General features: G+C 50.2%; 1 protein-coding gene across 3 annotated transcripts; it reads right to left on the minus strand.

Moving 5' to 3' along the window:
* Positions 1-33: 33 nt before the first annotated feature.
* Positions 34-15,858, minus strand: GSG1 (germ cell associated 1). 3 transcript variants are annotated; one of them, XM_082741064.1, is made up of 6 exons: positions 15,612-15,858; positions 5,405-5,723; positions 4,137-4,184; positions 3,102-3,254; positions 2,392-2,503; positions 34-452 (listed from the first exon to the last, which is right to left on the minus strand). In XM_082741064.1, the coding sequence occupies exons 1-6, from the start codon at positions 15,657-15,659 to the stop codon at positions 110-112; spliced, it is 1,023 nt and encodes a 340-aa protein (XP_082597190.1). In that variant the 5' UTR covers positions 15,660-15,858; the 3' UTR covers positions 34-109. The 3 variants fall into 3 exon arrangements, with proteins under 3 accessions (XP_082597190.1, XP_082597188.1, XP_082597189.1); XM_082741062.1 differs by having other exon boundaries at positions 4,014-4,184; XM_082741063.1 differs by lacking the exon at positions 2,392-2,503 and having other exon boundaries at positions 34-447; positions 4,014-4,184.
* Between the last annotated feature and the right edge of the window lie 388 nt (positions 15,859-16,246).

Here is a 16,246-nt window from a genome sequence, read left to right on the forward strand (position 1 = left end):
CAAACCTGTGAGAACCATGCTCGACACACAGACTCTGGCTTCAGTACATGTTGATAAGCAAACGAACATGTAAGGTTGGGTTCAGCCTGCCCTCTAAACCCTACTACTTCTAACACGGTTCTTCCTCTATGGATGACCCAGCCGCCTCTTCCTTCAGCCTCTGGCTGGGTCCTTGAAATCCCTTGTGGTGTAGCCCGGAGTAGAAGTCAACTCCTTCCGAGACGGAGCGGACGGGCTGAGGGTGGTACTGGTGGTAGCTGGTCAGAGGATGCCCCGTGGGGGCTGCACAGGACAGCTGCTCCAGGAAGCACTGGGGATGGTGCGGCGGGCAGCTCAGCTTTCCTTTGAAGCTCTTACTGTGCTTACACTTGAACTCTAGCACCAGCTTGGTGTATGCGTTGAAGGTGGTGACCGCCGACACCATGCAGCAGGTGAAGGAAAGCCAGGCTGTGCTAGGGAGGAACCAAAAAAACCAGACGGTCAGAATCTGAGATACGCACAGGTTTGAGAGGAAAATACCATGATCTCTTCCCATTAGTAACTAGGCTGCTGCCCCTTAGGGACTCAGGGACCGGGGTGGGCTCCCTTTCACCGTGCTTCAGGGAGAGCACTGTGGGCCAGAGGCCTGAATTGGGTCTCATTAGGTATGTTCTGAATGTTTTGTAGTCAAAGAGAATGACCCTGGTAGTGTTGCAAGTCGGACTAGGAGTTCAACAGGTTCGTTTTCACTGGGTCGATTAGCAGTTAGCGCGGTGCTCCTTTATTCCCGGTGTGTATCTTCTGTGTACATATCACACACCCACCCACACGTAGTTTTCTGGACTAGGGCTTCCCCACCTCAGTTCCGATTCACAGACTGGTAGCTCAGGTGTATGGAGGGGACATAGCCCAGTGCTATAAGCCTCCTCCTCGCCCCACCCCCCACAAGCACACACACACATCCCACCCAGGATTTTCCCTCACTCCGAACAGATGGTGGGAGCGATCAACCCCCTTCATCTCCTTCTGTTCTGCGTTTAGTGGTCTTTGGGAGCACGGAGTTGAGCCTCTCAGTGTCGTTCAGGCAACATTCGCTGCAAACCTGGAGCTGCTATACGTTGTACCAGTGGAATTTGCCTCAAGAAAACAAATGTGGTTCTTGGCCTCAAGGAGTTTATAATGGATGGAACGAAGCTGGAGATTTAAGAGAAGCTGGATGGATTTGACGAATCAAAAAACCAAAAAAACAACAAAAAAAAAACCCCACCAGGGAACTAGATCAAACGCGTTCCTAAACACTTGGGAAGTCAACCCTTAAATTTCCCCCATGATTCTGGGAAGCCCAGGAAGGAGGAAGTTGTGTGAGGTTAGTGAGGAATTGCATGAGGTCAGGTGATGGGTCAAGCCAGGCCACACACTGGCACAGCGTGTTCCCATCTGCCTGCCTCTGACGGACTCTGCCGACTGAGGCTGGGCTGCTTCTGCTGGCAGAGTCATGCCAACAACGGCTTAAAGACAGACAGAAGGTGCAAAACGATGTGTCTGGAAAGCAAGCTCCGGGGGCCGGTTTTGGAATAGCCCAAAGACGCCCGAATCCAACAGCACGTTATATCACTAGGAAAGGGGATAGGATGACCTTCAGGACTACCTCCGCTAGCATGGAAACCGAGCCCAGTGCCCTGTCTCTTCAGCACTGGTAAAGGGCTTAGCACCGACTGCAGACTGTAATGCAGGCCCAAGTGGGCACCTGCACAGTCAACAGAGAGAGCGTGTTCCTCAGGGGAGGAAGTGAAGGACTCTTAAAACAGACGGTGTATTTGCTTCAACTATGTCTGTCATGGCTGCTGCTACTCTCAAGAGAAATCGAAAATAACTGACCCCTTAGTTCTTTGAGGGTCAGAGAATGGCTGGTAGAGGAGATTTGTTTCTTAGACAGTTGAGTGGAATAAGAGCAGAAGTAGGAGGAAGTGGCTCTTCGTTACAGGAGAAGAGTCAGCCATGCACAGGGGGTAGAATGCGAACCGCACCTCAAGGCTGATCTCTTCCTTTCTCTGTCCTCCAATATCTTGAATCATAAAATGTATAATAAAGGGAGCATCATTGGCATAAGCCATACAAAACCAGTCTTATTTCCCAAGGGAACACACGCCATCAGGCGAGGGAGCAACTGCGACAGCTATATCATTAGAAAGACCCGACAGAACAAGCCGGAAGAATCATCCCTGTGCCTCCCAGCAGGTGGGGAGAGAGCCGCGGTGGCCTGATGGTCCCACTCTCTGGTCCACGGACTCCTGGCACGAGGGTTGAAGAGAAGATGGAAGGACACGGAGCAAACATCTAGTTGAGGGCAGCACGTCCAACACAGGTTGGCCGGGGAGGAGCTAGAAGGTTCAGGAGATGGCAAGCACTTACTAGAAGGCCCAGCCATAATTCCAAGCATGTGGCCTCCAGTCTTCTGGACCCAAGTTGGCAGTTGCCTGGAAGACTTGTGAATACATCATATGGGCCACCATGCCCAGAAGGCCTACAGAGGGAACAGAAAGGCGGCGGCCTTAGACCCAGGCTGGCTTTGCCATTTATAGGGAGTAGGAGTTGGGAGCAACCTCCTCATTTTGTATCTGTTACAGCCTATGTGGAGATGTCCCCATCACCCATCGGCCCCCACACTTCTGGGACGCTAATCTGCGATGGGGGCTTTGCAATAAGTCCCCCCCAGGCTTTAGGTGGAGAGCTACAGAAAAAGTTTCTGAGTCAATGCTGCACTTGGGGCATTTTACTTCTTCCCACCCATGCCCTCAACGCGAGCTTTATTCTTGATCTATCTTTATATCTGCGTCTCTTACTCCTACTTGATCCAGCAGAGTCCGGAAAAGCTGTGTGCATGGGCAACTGAGAAGTGAACCAAACTGTATTTCACATACTGATAAAGCTGGCAAATAAGAAGAACCCAGAGAGAAATCATTTTGCCAAGCACATGATGATCCAATACAAAATTTCCATCTCTCATCCCTCCATTCTGGACCCCGCCTCCTCGTTCCTGCCCTTTGGATGGACACAGGAGCCCATCAGAGGGGCCTGGAAGGTGGCCAGGCCCCCGCCCACCCCAGCCTGGGAGGCTGCACCTGACAGGACGGAGGAAATGGCGGCGAAGGCGCTCAGCTTGAGTCCGCAGCCCGGGTTCCCGGTGAACAGCAGGTCCATCAGTAGCAGGAGGAAGCTGACGAATTCAAGTCCGATGGACAAGAACTGGGCTCCAAGTGATAACCATAGGATCTCTGTCAGAAACCAGGGAAGAAAATACAATCCAAGTATTAAACAACAAGACAAAAGAAATCACAAGAAGAGCCTTCACCCTGACAGTTACATGACCGAGCGCTGAAACGCGGAGCCCCGCAGAAGGGAAAGCCTCCCAGAGTCAGAGAAGGGGAAAAGGGGACAGGGCTGGCACCAGCTGGCTAGCGTTCCCTCTTTGGGGTCTTTTGCTGTTACCCTTGCGCTTGCTGCTCTCAGCTCAGGACCTGATAAAGACTCCAGTAAACTAGATTGACTGGAAGTACCATTAGGGAGATTCAAGAAAAGATCAGCTAATCGTCACAAAATCTGGCAGAGGCATGACTTTGCTGTGGGTCATTTCTGTCCTCTTTTTCCTTACTGAATTTTGGAGCAGTCAGTTCTGTTTTTTTCTCCCTCCCTCTCCTTTTTCACTCCCTCCTATTAAAAATATATATTTTTTAAACTAAAAAATATATATACATATTGGAAGGAAAAAAACCTCTTGAGCTTTTCAACATGGTTACTTGGCAACAGGAGGAGGTTAGAACTGTTGGTGGTTTTCTATTTGTGAACTTTATTTGTTCCTGCTGTTCCTTTTTTGCATTCCTGCATATGAATGAGAGTCAGCTCTGGAAGGAATGTGGGTCACCCCGCGGGGCTCAGAAAAAGAGAAAAGGAGACCACAGTACAGTGTAGAGAGCACAGTTGGGCCAGAGAGGTCCAACTCAATGGCGACTAAATTGGTGATCAAACCCACATACTTGCCACAAGCCCCAAGGGAGGGTGGGGGAGGAAAGCCTTCTCCATCAACCGCTTCCCTCCAAATCGGAGAGTGGGGTGACGTGGGCCTTGCAACGTGGCAAACTCCAGTAGTCCTTTCTCACCTCTCTCGGTTGGTGGTGTGAGTTCATTGAAAGTTCGGCACCTCTCCCCTGAAACACAGACAAGGTACAACTTCAGGGGTACGTCCCGCAGCTGGCGCCGCTCCACTGGTTGGGACCTGTGCCTGCCCAGCACACGGTAGGTGGGCACTAGAAGTTTCTCTCTGAAAGTGGGAAAGAATGCATTATGGACGGATGGTTGCATGACCAAGGCAAGAATCCCTCAGAATTCATTTCTCTGTCCCCAGCTCCTGACCGTGAAAAAGAGGATGTGAGCCTGAGAGGGCTTCCACAGGGAAATGTTCCCATTTCTCAGGTCCGGGAGGGTTAAGAAGCCTGATGTTAACCAGCACCTTTCCCTGCCTCCGTACCCTGGTCTGCATGGCTTGAAACTGTTTCTGGGACCCTGGGGTTGGAGCTGAGCTAAATGACATGTCAATAACACATATAAACACACACACACACACATTTATATTCCTCATCCCTCTCCTTTTTCCCATGACCCAAATCGGGAGAAACAGGTTAACTGTACTGGATTCTGGGCTTTAGGACAACATCACTACCAGGTGATGTCCGAATGCTTTGAGCAGGGAGGAGGACTGTCCTTAGGTCAGCTGCTCCCAAGCTGAGGAGCACAGGTTAAGGTATGCACAGTGACACAAGACTGGCTTTGCCACACGCGCTGAGCTACCAGAGACCTGGGAGGTCAAGGGTAGCCTCACTCCACCTAGTTACCCTCCTGAGGCTTCAGCCCCCCTACCTTGTAAATCGTAACGGTAATACTCCGAACAAGAAAACCCTTTTGGTGGGGTTGGGGAGGAAGGGGCTTGACAAGGGATCTCCTCAGATCCTTTCATCTCACTGGTGAGAAAGTTAAAGTCTGTGGAGAGGAAGCTGCTCATCTGGGGTCACAGCTGGACAGAGCGGGGGGGCCTTTTCCCTAAGAATCCTCTTTCATTTGGTCTTCAAACAGCAACACTAACTCGCTAGTGTGGGACTTCTCATGATGTTACAAGTCTAAATGGAACCCTTTGAGGTTTTAAACCAGCATGTCTACGAGACAGTCAGGAGGGGAAAAGCTAGATGGACTTTCGGGTCCCATCGAAAGGGAGTTCTAGGGAAAAGGGACGAGATGCAGAGTGGGGAGATGCTGAGACCCGGTGGGGTGTGGGGAGTGCTGTATACTTCCCACTGGCCCTTCGCCCCGTGTGAAGTTCCCCGGGGTGGGGAGAGGGGGGGATATGAGGCAGCTGGGCTGACGACAAACCCACCTGGTTCTTCCACAGTTTCCTCACAGGATAGCCACATGCCACTCCAGAAGGTATGGAAGGAGAAGCGGTCATCCCCAGCCTCCCAGCTGTATTGCACCACCTCCGGGGATGATGAGTTGGCGCTGCTCCCATCCAAGGGCACCGGCACGTCAAAGCATTCGACGGCCAGACCTTTTCCGCACACGGGCTTGGGCACCTTCTGTGTGCCCACAAACCAGCAGTTGCTGAGCAGGGATGCTGTGGAGAGGCTGAGTGATAGCATGTTGAGGATGGCAGATAGGAGTGTCCGTTGGGCAGAGCAGCCCTTCGGGAGTTCCATCTGGAATAGAGAAGCACAAGGGGAGAGCCTGACTTCAGAACCTCCCAGGAGATCTGGGTACCCTTCCCGGTGACTGCCTGGGCTCAAGCCACACTAGTCCTCCACGATAATGGGGGCCCCTCTGGTCCCCGGGGAGCTTTCTGCAAGGAGCCACGAATGAGAGGGTTTAGCTTCAGGAATGGCCTGGAGTGGGCACCAGGGTGGTGATGTTTATTGAAGCTGGACCTCATTCTACTCAAGTGCTTATTGAGGATGATCTGAGCTAAGTATCCCATAATAGCCTCCGTGGGAATGTGGCTAAGCCGCAGAGCTGGGGTCTGTCAAGTGAGGACAAGAATTGGGGCCACTCTAAGGCGCTCAGTGATTATTACTTTTGGTTTTGTCTTCAGTGAAAGGTAGGAGCACCCACTTGCTGAGGTATTTCTTGTAACTACACAAGTTTTTTGGTGTCCTCTTCTCCGTATGACGGATTCCTCTGAGAGGAGAGTAAAGGACGATATGGCTCTTCTCAGTCAGTATTAAACTGGATCACCCCAGGGCAGGGAGCAGCAAGGATTAGGACTTTCAGCATTAAAGAAGGCAGTGGACCTACTGGGATACGGGGTGGTTGAAACCCCTGGAGAGGACAGGAGGCTGTAGGTTCTGAGAGAGGTGATCTGGGCCTAGCTTTCAGACACGGCCACAGAGAGGACAGAATCTCCAATGGGAGGTGGCTGTGTGGTGCCCATGGAGACTGGGCACCAAGTGTCATGGTCACGGAGCGAGGAACCTGGACAGGCATTGCCACTGCTCGATGCAGCTGTGGTGCCTGACTCCTGGGGGGACAGTGTGGCTCTGGCTGGAGTCCCCGAACTCCCCGTCATTTTTAGCCGACGAGAAGAGGAGAGCCCCCTGAAGAATGACCAATATTAGATGTTTCAACCTTGGTTAAGCGATGGCTCAGAGCCAGACTGAGCTTTAGAAAAATAAAGAAATCTGATGGGTCTTGCACTTTATGTTATAGAGTGGTTTATGCTGTTATATTAATACATACTGAAGGGAAAAGAAGCCCATATTTAGTTGCTGACAGATGCTTCTTAAAGTAAACCATCTTGAGCTTTCCAGGGGACCTCTCATATCAGAATTAATCAGCCCTAAATCTGCTTAGCTAAAGAAACGTAAATAAAACCATAGCTAAATGCACAGGCCCATAAATCTGCCTCATAATCTCCAGCTTAACATTTTCTACATTACAGGGAACTTTATCTTAGAAATGTAACAGTTTGTTCTTCAGAATTTCCAGGGACTAAAACAGTGCATACCACAAAGTGATTATTTATGGGCATAAGAAATATGCAAGGTTCATATGCATATAAAAATCAATATATAAGACATATGATGAAACCACCTCTGGAAAGCAATCTGCTAATATGATTTTTAAAAAAGCACTCAACAAATTAAATTCACCAAGAATTGTCAGTCTGTGCAGGATGCTGGGTGACCTTGGTAAAGACTAAAAACCACAGCATCTGGAGTGAAGAAAGATCTTCTATTACCCGTATAGAAGGCAGACACCGCCCCGTCCCCCCAAAGAATGCTCCCACCTTGTTTTTAGCTGTGCAAACCCTATTGGTTTTAGCCATTGTTCCATTACTGTAATTTATTCTTTCTAATTATTTTCATATACATTGGGTGAACAGGAAATGAGACTTCTAGGTAAAACATCTTCATTAATCTTTCTGTCTGAAGACTGAACTAATGATTTAGGCAATTCTACATTTTCAACTTCATTTTCAATCGAATATGACTTGGAAATTTGTCCACTATCACATCATATTTTTATTCTAGCCTCAATTCGTTCAAGTTACACATATTTATAAGTTATTCTGCATATTAATCACAGATAAGAATAAGGAACCCGGCACCAAGGCGATAGACAATTTAAGGAAGAAATGATTTGAGAAAGAAAGGATGAAAAAGAGCTTAGAATGAAGCTCAAAGAGACTGCTTCCAAAGGAGTATCCAACCAAGGATAGACACAAGGAGCCTCGCTCAAGAATCATCTTGACAATCGAATGGGAATTCATTCAAGAGACTTTTCAAGAATTATCTTCAACACCTACGGTACTGTGCCCTTCATCATGTGTTTTATTTCTTCCTACACATGCCTTTCTCTCCAGGATCCAGATAACCTCCTCAATTGCAAGAACCGGTCTAATTTTGCCATGATCTCTTTAACAAAATCACAAAGAAGTAGCGGCCTTAAGAAAAGTTTCATCTTTGCATATGCTGACAAGCCCCATGTCAAGGTGACTCTTTACTCTCTAGAAAAGGGAGAGAGTGTGGCTTCCCAGATACTCCGGCTCAGATCAACAGGAAGTGCAAAAGTGCCAAAATGTCACTCTTCCATCAACACAGATGAACAGAAATACTCAGAGTTAACATAGACAACAAATTGATGAGACAGGCACAGCTCTTAAAATCAGATTCAAAATAGCTATGCAAAGTTATGTTTCAAGCAGTAAGAGGGGGAAGCTGGTTACCTTGGCCATGGTCAGCGTCTTGCAGCTGTCTGGACCACAGGATGCCATCTGTGCCCCAAATCCCCTTGGTTTAATGTCGACAGAATGAAACCCCCCTTCCTCCCCTCCTGCCTCCCTTCCCATCCCTCTTCTATCTCCTATTTTTTTGGAGTGCCTCATGATTAAATGCTGCCTTGCAGGGAACTTGGGCATTTAATAATTGACAGTGCAATCATGGCCCAGCTGTTCTGGAAGATCACACAGGAGAGCTTGCCAATAGGGATCTGGGATTAAGCACAAAGAAGCAAGGACCTGCTTTCACAGAGGGAAGTTTCTTTAAAAAGTTATGTGAAGATTCAGTTTCCACCTAACTGCCATTCCCCAGGAAGCTGGTAAGAATGGCTTGGGCTTGATTTTATGGTGGACACAGAAAATATTGCAGGGTTACCATTACTACAAGAGTTCCCATTCCTTTGTGTAAGGTTTTCTACCTTATTATTTTTTTTTAAAAAAGATTTTTAAATTGGGGGCACCTGGGTGGCTCAGTGGGTTAAAGCCTCTGCCTTCAGCTCAGGTCATGATCCCAGGGTCCCAGGGTCCTGGGATGGAGCCCTGCATCTGGCTCTCTGCTCAGCAGGGAACCTGTTTCCCCTCCTCTCTCTGCCTGCCTCTCTGCCTACTTGTAATCTCTCTGTCAAATACATAAAATCTTAAAAAAAAAAAAAGATTTTTTAATTTATTCATTTGAGTGAGTGAGTGAGTGAGAGAGCACAAGCTAGCAGGAGGAGCAGAAGGAGAGGGAATAGACTCTCCAATGAGCAGGGAGCCTGATGTGGGGCCCATCCCAGGAACCTGGGATCATGACCTGAGCGGAAGGCAGATGTTTAACCGACTGAGCCACCCAGGCGCCCCTTCAACCTTTTAGTAAGCAATTATCTGCAATGTCGGGGCCCCATAGAGCCATGGGTTTGAAAGAGCTTCCGTGTGTCATGGGTGGTCTCCACCTCCCAGTCCCTCCAGTGGAATACTGAGACGGTCCTCCGTGCCTTTGTAGATTCGCTTCCTTCTGCGTGGAATGTCTTCAGTGTCCTCATCTGGTCTACCTCCCATCAAGACTAGTCTAAAAGTCGCTCATCCTTTGCATGAGCGAGAACAGCTCCCTTCCCTCTGTCCTTCCATACTGTACCCCTCTGTAATACTTTCTATACTTCATGATAGCTGTCTGGACGGTGAAGTCCTCAGAGGCTCCTCCTCTGCTGGAGCAGCCGTCCTCAGTTCTGAATGAATATCAGAACAGTCTTTGAAACTGTGGAAAATATTCAGATTCCTGGGACTGGCCTGAGATTCCACCGCAGGGGTGAGGCCCAGGAATCTGTAATTCTAGAAAGCTCTTTGTACATAGGGATGGACTTCTGGTTTCCGGTTCCATATGGAAAGAGCTTGGAAGTCTCCACTTTGGCTTAACAACAAGAAGCTGAACAACCTGGAAGATATGGAGCTAGGGAGTTAATGCGCCTAAGTATGACCTGTCTGACTCCTGGGGGGCTTACATTTAATGAAACCCTCCTGTTCTGCCCCGGCCCTCCCCCACCTGGAATCTTCCAGATTTGCCACCAACCAAGTCATGGTTTTTCCATTCTGTGTCTGTGCAGTTAGCTGGGGGAAGGAAAGGCCGTCCCCAGCCCCCAGAGGGAATTAATCCACATTCCAACTGGAGGAGTCTCTCTGGCTCTTGCTTCCTACTCTTCTAGGACTGACGTGTCCGCACATTTGACACACATGTGCCTGTGCCCAGGCGTGAGTCCCACAGCACCCACACGACCCTTTATTCATGGTGACAGAGCTCCCTCTCCAGAGCTGGAATTTTGTGATCACTTCACCTTTGAATTGGCTGTCGGTTTCCCGGCCACGGCTTTTGTCCCGACGCTGGGTGGCGCTATCTCCTTACATTTCCCCCCTTCCGTCACGTGCTGCCCCCACCATTCCCCCCTCCACGTGCGGGTGCAGGTGGCGGCTCCTCCCCCAGGGAGGGCTTTTTCTCCTTTCCCGGGCCTTCTTCCCACTCACACATGTATAGCTTGCGTTGTGTCTGCCCTGGGGAATTCAGGGGTCGGAATGAACCCTGGGAGCCTCCAGCCGCTCCCCCGAGGACATCTTGTAGGATTATTTCCTGTAGCACATTTTTCACGGGCTGTTCCAGTTTTCAGTGACTCACAGAGCCTCAGATACTTCCCCTGGGAAATACAGACTCCACGGTGTCAGAAAATCCAGTTAGCCAATGCTTCCTGAGGAGTTCTGTGCACATTTTTCTTTATTGAATCGTATCCTCACTCCCTCTCCACCCTAGAGCAGTGAACAATTCTTTTCCCTTCTCTGCACTTAACGCCCCTCCAATACTTGCAGACGCTTCTCACATCCCGCTTGAGTCACCGTTTGGCACAGTCTGTCGTCTTTGGTTTTTATGGCCTCTGCTCAGAAACCGCACCCCCTGTGCCTTCATAGGCTGAAATTTGCCTTCTCCGGGGAAAAGGATGGGAGCTGCAGTCTTGAGGTTATGTGAGGAGGCCTGGAGGGAGACTGGAAGCGAAGCAAGCTTGTGACACTCCAGTTTTGGGGGCTTTCACTAACTCGGACCCCTTCCAAGACCCCGACATACTTGTCACTTTGCATTATTTTTTCTAGAGAGAGCCTCTGAAGTTATATTATTTTAGGCCTCCCCACAGCCTGAATCTAGGCCGTGTACTTTGCATGGCTGGGCTGGCTGGCTGGCTACTAGCCTTGATCCATCTTGAGGACACCCCCTAGCCCCATGGACCCCATGCCACAATGTTTAATTTCCTTTTTTTTTTTTTTTTAAAGATTTATTTATTTGACAGAGAGAAATCACAAGTAGACAGAGAGGCAGCCAGAGAGAGAGAGAGGGAAGCAGGCTCCCTGCTGAGCAGAGAGCACGATGAGGGACTCGACCCCAGGACCCTGAGATCATGACCTGAGCCGAAGGCAGCGGCTTAATCCACTGAGCCACCCAGGCGCCCCTTTAATTTCCTTTTTTTGATGAAACATGAGCTTCTCTGCCTGGCATCCCACTCACTTCCTTTCATTATAATTTAGGCATGCTAATATTTTTTCTTCTCTTTCTTCCCTTAGAACAGAAAAAGTAATTGCCAGTCACTGCAACATGACTGTGATTATGTTGGGCTCAGAAGCTCATGACTCAGGAGACACACAGAGATTCCGTATCTCAAAACAGTATTTGACTTTGGTATGTTGGACTGCTACCATGTCAGGATGACCTCCCCCCTCCCCAGGGACCGATATGTGACTCAGCATTTATGACATCACAAAGCCAAGGCTTGGGACTCATCTGTGCTTGCTAAGGTCCTCAGTGACTCTTCCTTGCACTGTACCAAACCATACTAGTATACACAAAGAGAAACAATAGTCTTGGGACACCCATACACAGTTCGCAAACAGGAATCCAATTTATTGTTTTGTGAATACACAGTAGATCAGATGCAATTAAAACAATGGTAAGAATGCCCGACCAGAGCAGACTGTATGCATACAACTTGCCTGATGGCACAGCCTGGGGCTAAGGGATTTGGGTATTTTTTTGTTTTTTGTCTTTTTCCCATTATCAGTAGTGGCATCTTCTCTCAAGATAGGTTCATTTGCAGCTGCCATTACCACCCCCCCCCACCACCCCCCTTTGCCACCATCTGCCCCCAACCAGTAGTAGTATCTTTGTCCTTTGCCCTGGAGTCAGATTTCTGACCCATGCCTCACCAACTAATTCCTTTCTGTTACTCAGCAGTCAAAAAGCTGGAACAGGACATGAATGTTTCTGCTGTCACTGGCTCTGATCTCCAGGCTCCTGTTCTTTGTTCCTGCCTATTCCACTGTGTGCCTTTCTCCTGCAGCTCAGAACATGCAGGCTTGACTTGAAGATGCTAGATAGAGGAGCAGCTGTGTTTTACTCATGGTTGATCCTTAGAGCCTAGCACTTTCTACTATGAGGGAATGAGTGAATGAAGTCTGTAATGGAAACCAGGCTCAGAATGCAATTGAGAAGCCTAGGAGCGAGCAGAAGTTGTGAACAGAGCAAAGCGTCTGGTCTTCTATTGTTAAAGGACACACCAATCCTCCTGATACACATACATAGGAGCTGCAAGAAGGTAGAAGGTGGAAGAAGGTCCACAGACGCACCCTGTGGCTTTCTACACAGAAGCGTGCATAGCCAACAGATCCTCTGCCAATACATTTCCTCCCACCTGTGGAAACAGTCCTGCTTTTTGACCAGCAAAGCCCAGAAAACAGCAATGATCTCATGAACGAGTATTATCTTTAGTTCACATGGACCAGGGTACAAACAGATTGCTTAAACGCCAGTGACGGATTGGAAAAAGCCATGTTCTTTCCCAAGCTCCGGGATTCCCTACTGATTAGAACCTTTTCGGATGACGTTATGCCCAACCATCCGAAATTTCCCAGGTCCACAATTTTTGCTTCAGTGCATTCACTCATTCACTGATGAAGATAAGGTCCTCACACGTTTTGATGTTCCTCCCAGCCTTGAAGGGTAGAGTAATGGCACCAAAACCCCTATACCACCAGTATAGGACACTTAGCTCTGGGGTTTCTGGGCTTTCAGGTTAACCTCCACTGCAACAGTGTTTCATGTCCCCAGGGCCCCCAAAGAGGGGCACAGGGAATAAGAACAACTCCCTTCTTTCTAACATGGGTCAGGAGCATGGACCCTGTTCAGGGGCAAGGACCGAAGAAAAGCACTTTAGGGCCTCTCCTCTCCGTCGCCTTTCCCTTTCCGTTGTTAGTGGAATTGTTAGAGGGCTTTTGCTAATGCAGTCATTTCCAGGAGAGGAAGCCGCCTTTCTTCCATGCCCCAAGCAGCTGGAGTGAATCAGAGGGGCAGCCACATCTGCACATCCTGTGGGGCAATCGCTCACGCGCGGGTGACCGAGCCCTCGGGGCCTGCGGGGGCTGGGAGATCTTGGGGACCGCGGGGCGGGGCAGGGATCCGCCTCTCCAGGGTCGCTCGGGGCGCGCAGCTGGGTCGCCCCGTTTCCACTCCGCGTGCGCCCCGACCCCGTCCCTTGTTTTCCTGCTTTCTCCCCCTCCCCCTCTCCGGCAGTCGCGGTGCCCGGGCCCAGCTGAGGCCCCGCCGGCTCCGCTCGCCCCCACCTCCCTCCGTGAGTAACACGTCCGCCCCGGGTTTACTACGGCGCCCCGGTCGCCTAGCAGCGGGCGCGCGTTGCCACGGCGACGCGCGCGGAGCGTGTTTTGAATTGTTTGGGAGGCTCCGCCCTAGCGGCCCCGCGCCTGGGACTCTGCGAGCGGGTGGGGCCCGGCCTGGGGCCCTGGCTTCCTCTCCCGGCCCCGGCGTCGGCTCGGAGCCGCGACCCGGGGGCCCCCGCGAGAGGAGGAGCCGGCGAGCTCCGGCCGGAGGGAGGCCGAGCCCCGGGCCTGGCCTGATGGCTGGCTGCCCTGGCGAGGCTCGGCAGAGGGAGGGCGGGGAAGAGTCGGCCCTCTGATCAGCGCCTCACGCCCAGCCTCTGGGCCTGAGGGTCGGGAGGTGCGGGTGGCAGGGGAACCCCAGAGTCAGGTATTTCCCAGCCCCCGCCCTTTCCCTAAAGGTACAGATCCCTGGCGGCTGGTTAAGCCTTTGCCTCATTTGGTGGCTCTGAGAGGGAATCCTGGAGCCCGCGACTGCTTGTCTGATCTGGGCTCTAGTCCCAGCCGCACCCACGACTGGACTCATGAGTCTGGCCAAGGTGCATACCCCACCTGAGCGATTCAGAAGCAAGTCAGGCGACAGAGCCGTCCTTCCCAGTGCTGCTGTGAAGACCAAGGGGCAGCAGGGAAAGTGGAAAGGAAGGGGAAGGAATCTGCCGAGTTCCAGACACCTTGCTAGACTCTTTAGGTAATCCTTACAATCAGCCTGAGGGAGAGGCGGCCACTCCGTTCTCTACAGGGAGCGTTGGACTATCTCAAGGCCACAAGGCTAGTAAATGGTGGTCAGTGTTCAAAACCTCTGGATTCGGGGTGCCTGGGTGGCTCAGTGGGTTAAGCCGCTGCCTTCGGCTCAGGTCATCTCTGCTCAGCAGGGGGCCTGCTTCCCTTCCTCTCTCCTACTGTGCTCTCTCTCTGTCAAATAAATAAATAAATAAAATCTTTAAAAACAAACAAATAAACAAACAAACAAACAAACAAACAAAAAAAACCCTCTGGATTCAACCCCAGGCTGCCAGTCGGGAAAGGGAAGATGCACGCCACTTAGCAAAAGGCACGGGAAACTCACGGAATGATGAAATGGATTATGTTTTATACTTAAGATACAGATTGATAAACTCATGTTCCCTCTGTCCTCCTAAATCCATAATAAAAAAAGATAAAATTTACCACGCTTGGCTTTTTCATCACCTTCTTACCCATTTCTGTGGGTTCTCCTATTTGTGATCTCTTCACTTGGGCTGCAGTCCCACCGCCTGTGATCCCCAACCACCAATGAACAGCACAAGCCACCGTGCTCTGTGTGCGTGAGTGTGTGTTTTGTTTCCGTGCCTAATGGGAAGCTTCATTCTTCTGAGAAAGACCAGAGGTGTGAGAAATGAACATTTGCTTTTTTAGTAACCCTTTGAGCTGAAAGTTGGCCGTTCCCAGCTGTCTCAGATGGGAGGCAAGTCATTTCCAGATGTGGGTTCTCCCAAAGGAGCCAAGACATCTTTGGCTGACAGAGGGTCTTTCTGGATCTGGAAGGCTCCCTGCACATTCTCCCAGATTCTCTGAGACTGGAAAGAGAAACTAGCACAGCTAAGGTTGCATTCTCCTCAGTTCCAGTAGATGCCTGGTCAGAGCTGGCCACCAGCAGGACTGGAGGGGTGCCTCGCCTTTCTCTGGCAGAGCATTTACTATCTGCTTCTTCCGTTCATTAGAGTCTTACACAGCTCTGGGGTTGCCCCGCCACCGGGCCTTTTACCAGGAACCAGATTTTGGCAACAGGAATCATACAGATACCAGGGGAGAAAGAAGAGCGGGAGGGCCCCAAGCCGTCCTGGGAGCAGTGAGGAAAAGTCATGAAGAGGCAGAGGAGGTGGTAACAAATGGTTAGTGGAAGAAGATGAAAACAGAAGGTCAAGGTATGGACATCACCAGGTTTATCAATGAAAACGGGCTTGAGGAACAGATTTCTGTTCCCTTTTGGGTAATCCTGCAGTGTGTTCTCCAGTTCCTACCCTGCACATGTGAAATAAAGTGTAAATTTGTAGAACTTGTATTACAAACCCAACATTGTATGCCTGAAGCTAGTATTACACTGTATGTTCACTGGAATTTCGATAAAAACCTAGGGGGAATAAAGTGGGGTACTTACCTTCTGGGTGAGACAAACATTTTGAGTCAGTTGAGAAGGATTGCTCATTCACTTTTCGAAGCTCTGAGGCAAAGGTGTCTCAGGTCTTCTTCTGGTCGGCCCTGATTGGTTGCGTGGAACACGTACCTGGCGGGAAGATGAATCAGGCCCCCTCTTGCCAGCAGAGGGGTGAGGTGGTATGAGGTGGACTGGAGAAGATGGAAAAGATATCCTGGAGCCAGGACGCCAGTTTGGGCGGGGCTGGCTGATGCAAGAGGTTTTTCTCTATGACATCACAATGACATCACACAGGGCCATTTCTCTGCCGGCCCCCACCCCTGCCTCCTCGGGCCACCCCCAGAAGGATGGGGAGCTGCTCTGGGGTACCTAGCAGAGGCCTGGATGTCTTCTGAGTCATCCAAGCCAGAGCGTCTCTTACTGTGTGTAAGAAGCACCTGGGGAACCTTGTAAGCAAGCAGATTCTGAGGGGTTGAGATCGCTCCTACATGGTGCTGCGCAGACCACATTGAGTGGTGAGGCTCTAGACCAGTGCGGCTGAAGAGAAGTACAATACAGGCCATGCATGCGATTTCAAGTTTTCTAGTAGCCACGTTTCAAAAACTAAAATGGACACACATGTCACAGTACAACAATAT

Source organism: Mustela nivalis (assembly GCF_964662115.1).
Source record: "Mustela nivalis genome assembly, chromosome: 7".
In the NCBI taxonomy this organism is placed as follows: Eukaryota; Metazoa; Chordata; class Mammalia; order Carnivora; family Mustelidae; genus Mustela; species Mustela nivalis.

What these genes read in the sequence shown, in the direction of transcription:
- GSG1 (XM_082741062.1), bottom strand. Translation starts at nt 15,659, where the DNA reads ATGAGCAATCCTTCTCAACTGACTCAAAATGTTTGTCTCACCCAGAAG. An exon ending in TCCCTTGGGGCTTGTGGCAA is followed by an intron (nt 3,255 to 4,013) that starts GTATGTGGGTTT and finishes GGTTTCTGACAG; the next exon opens with AGATCCTATGGTTATCACTT. An exon ending in CATTTCCTCCGTCCTGTCAG is followed by an intron (nt 2,504 to 3,101) that starts GTGCAGCCTCCC and finishes TTCCCTCTGTAG; the next exon opens with GCCTTCTGGGCATGGTGGCC.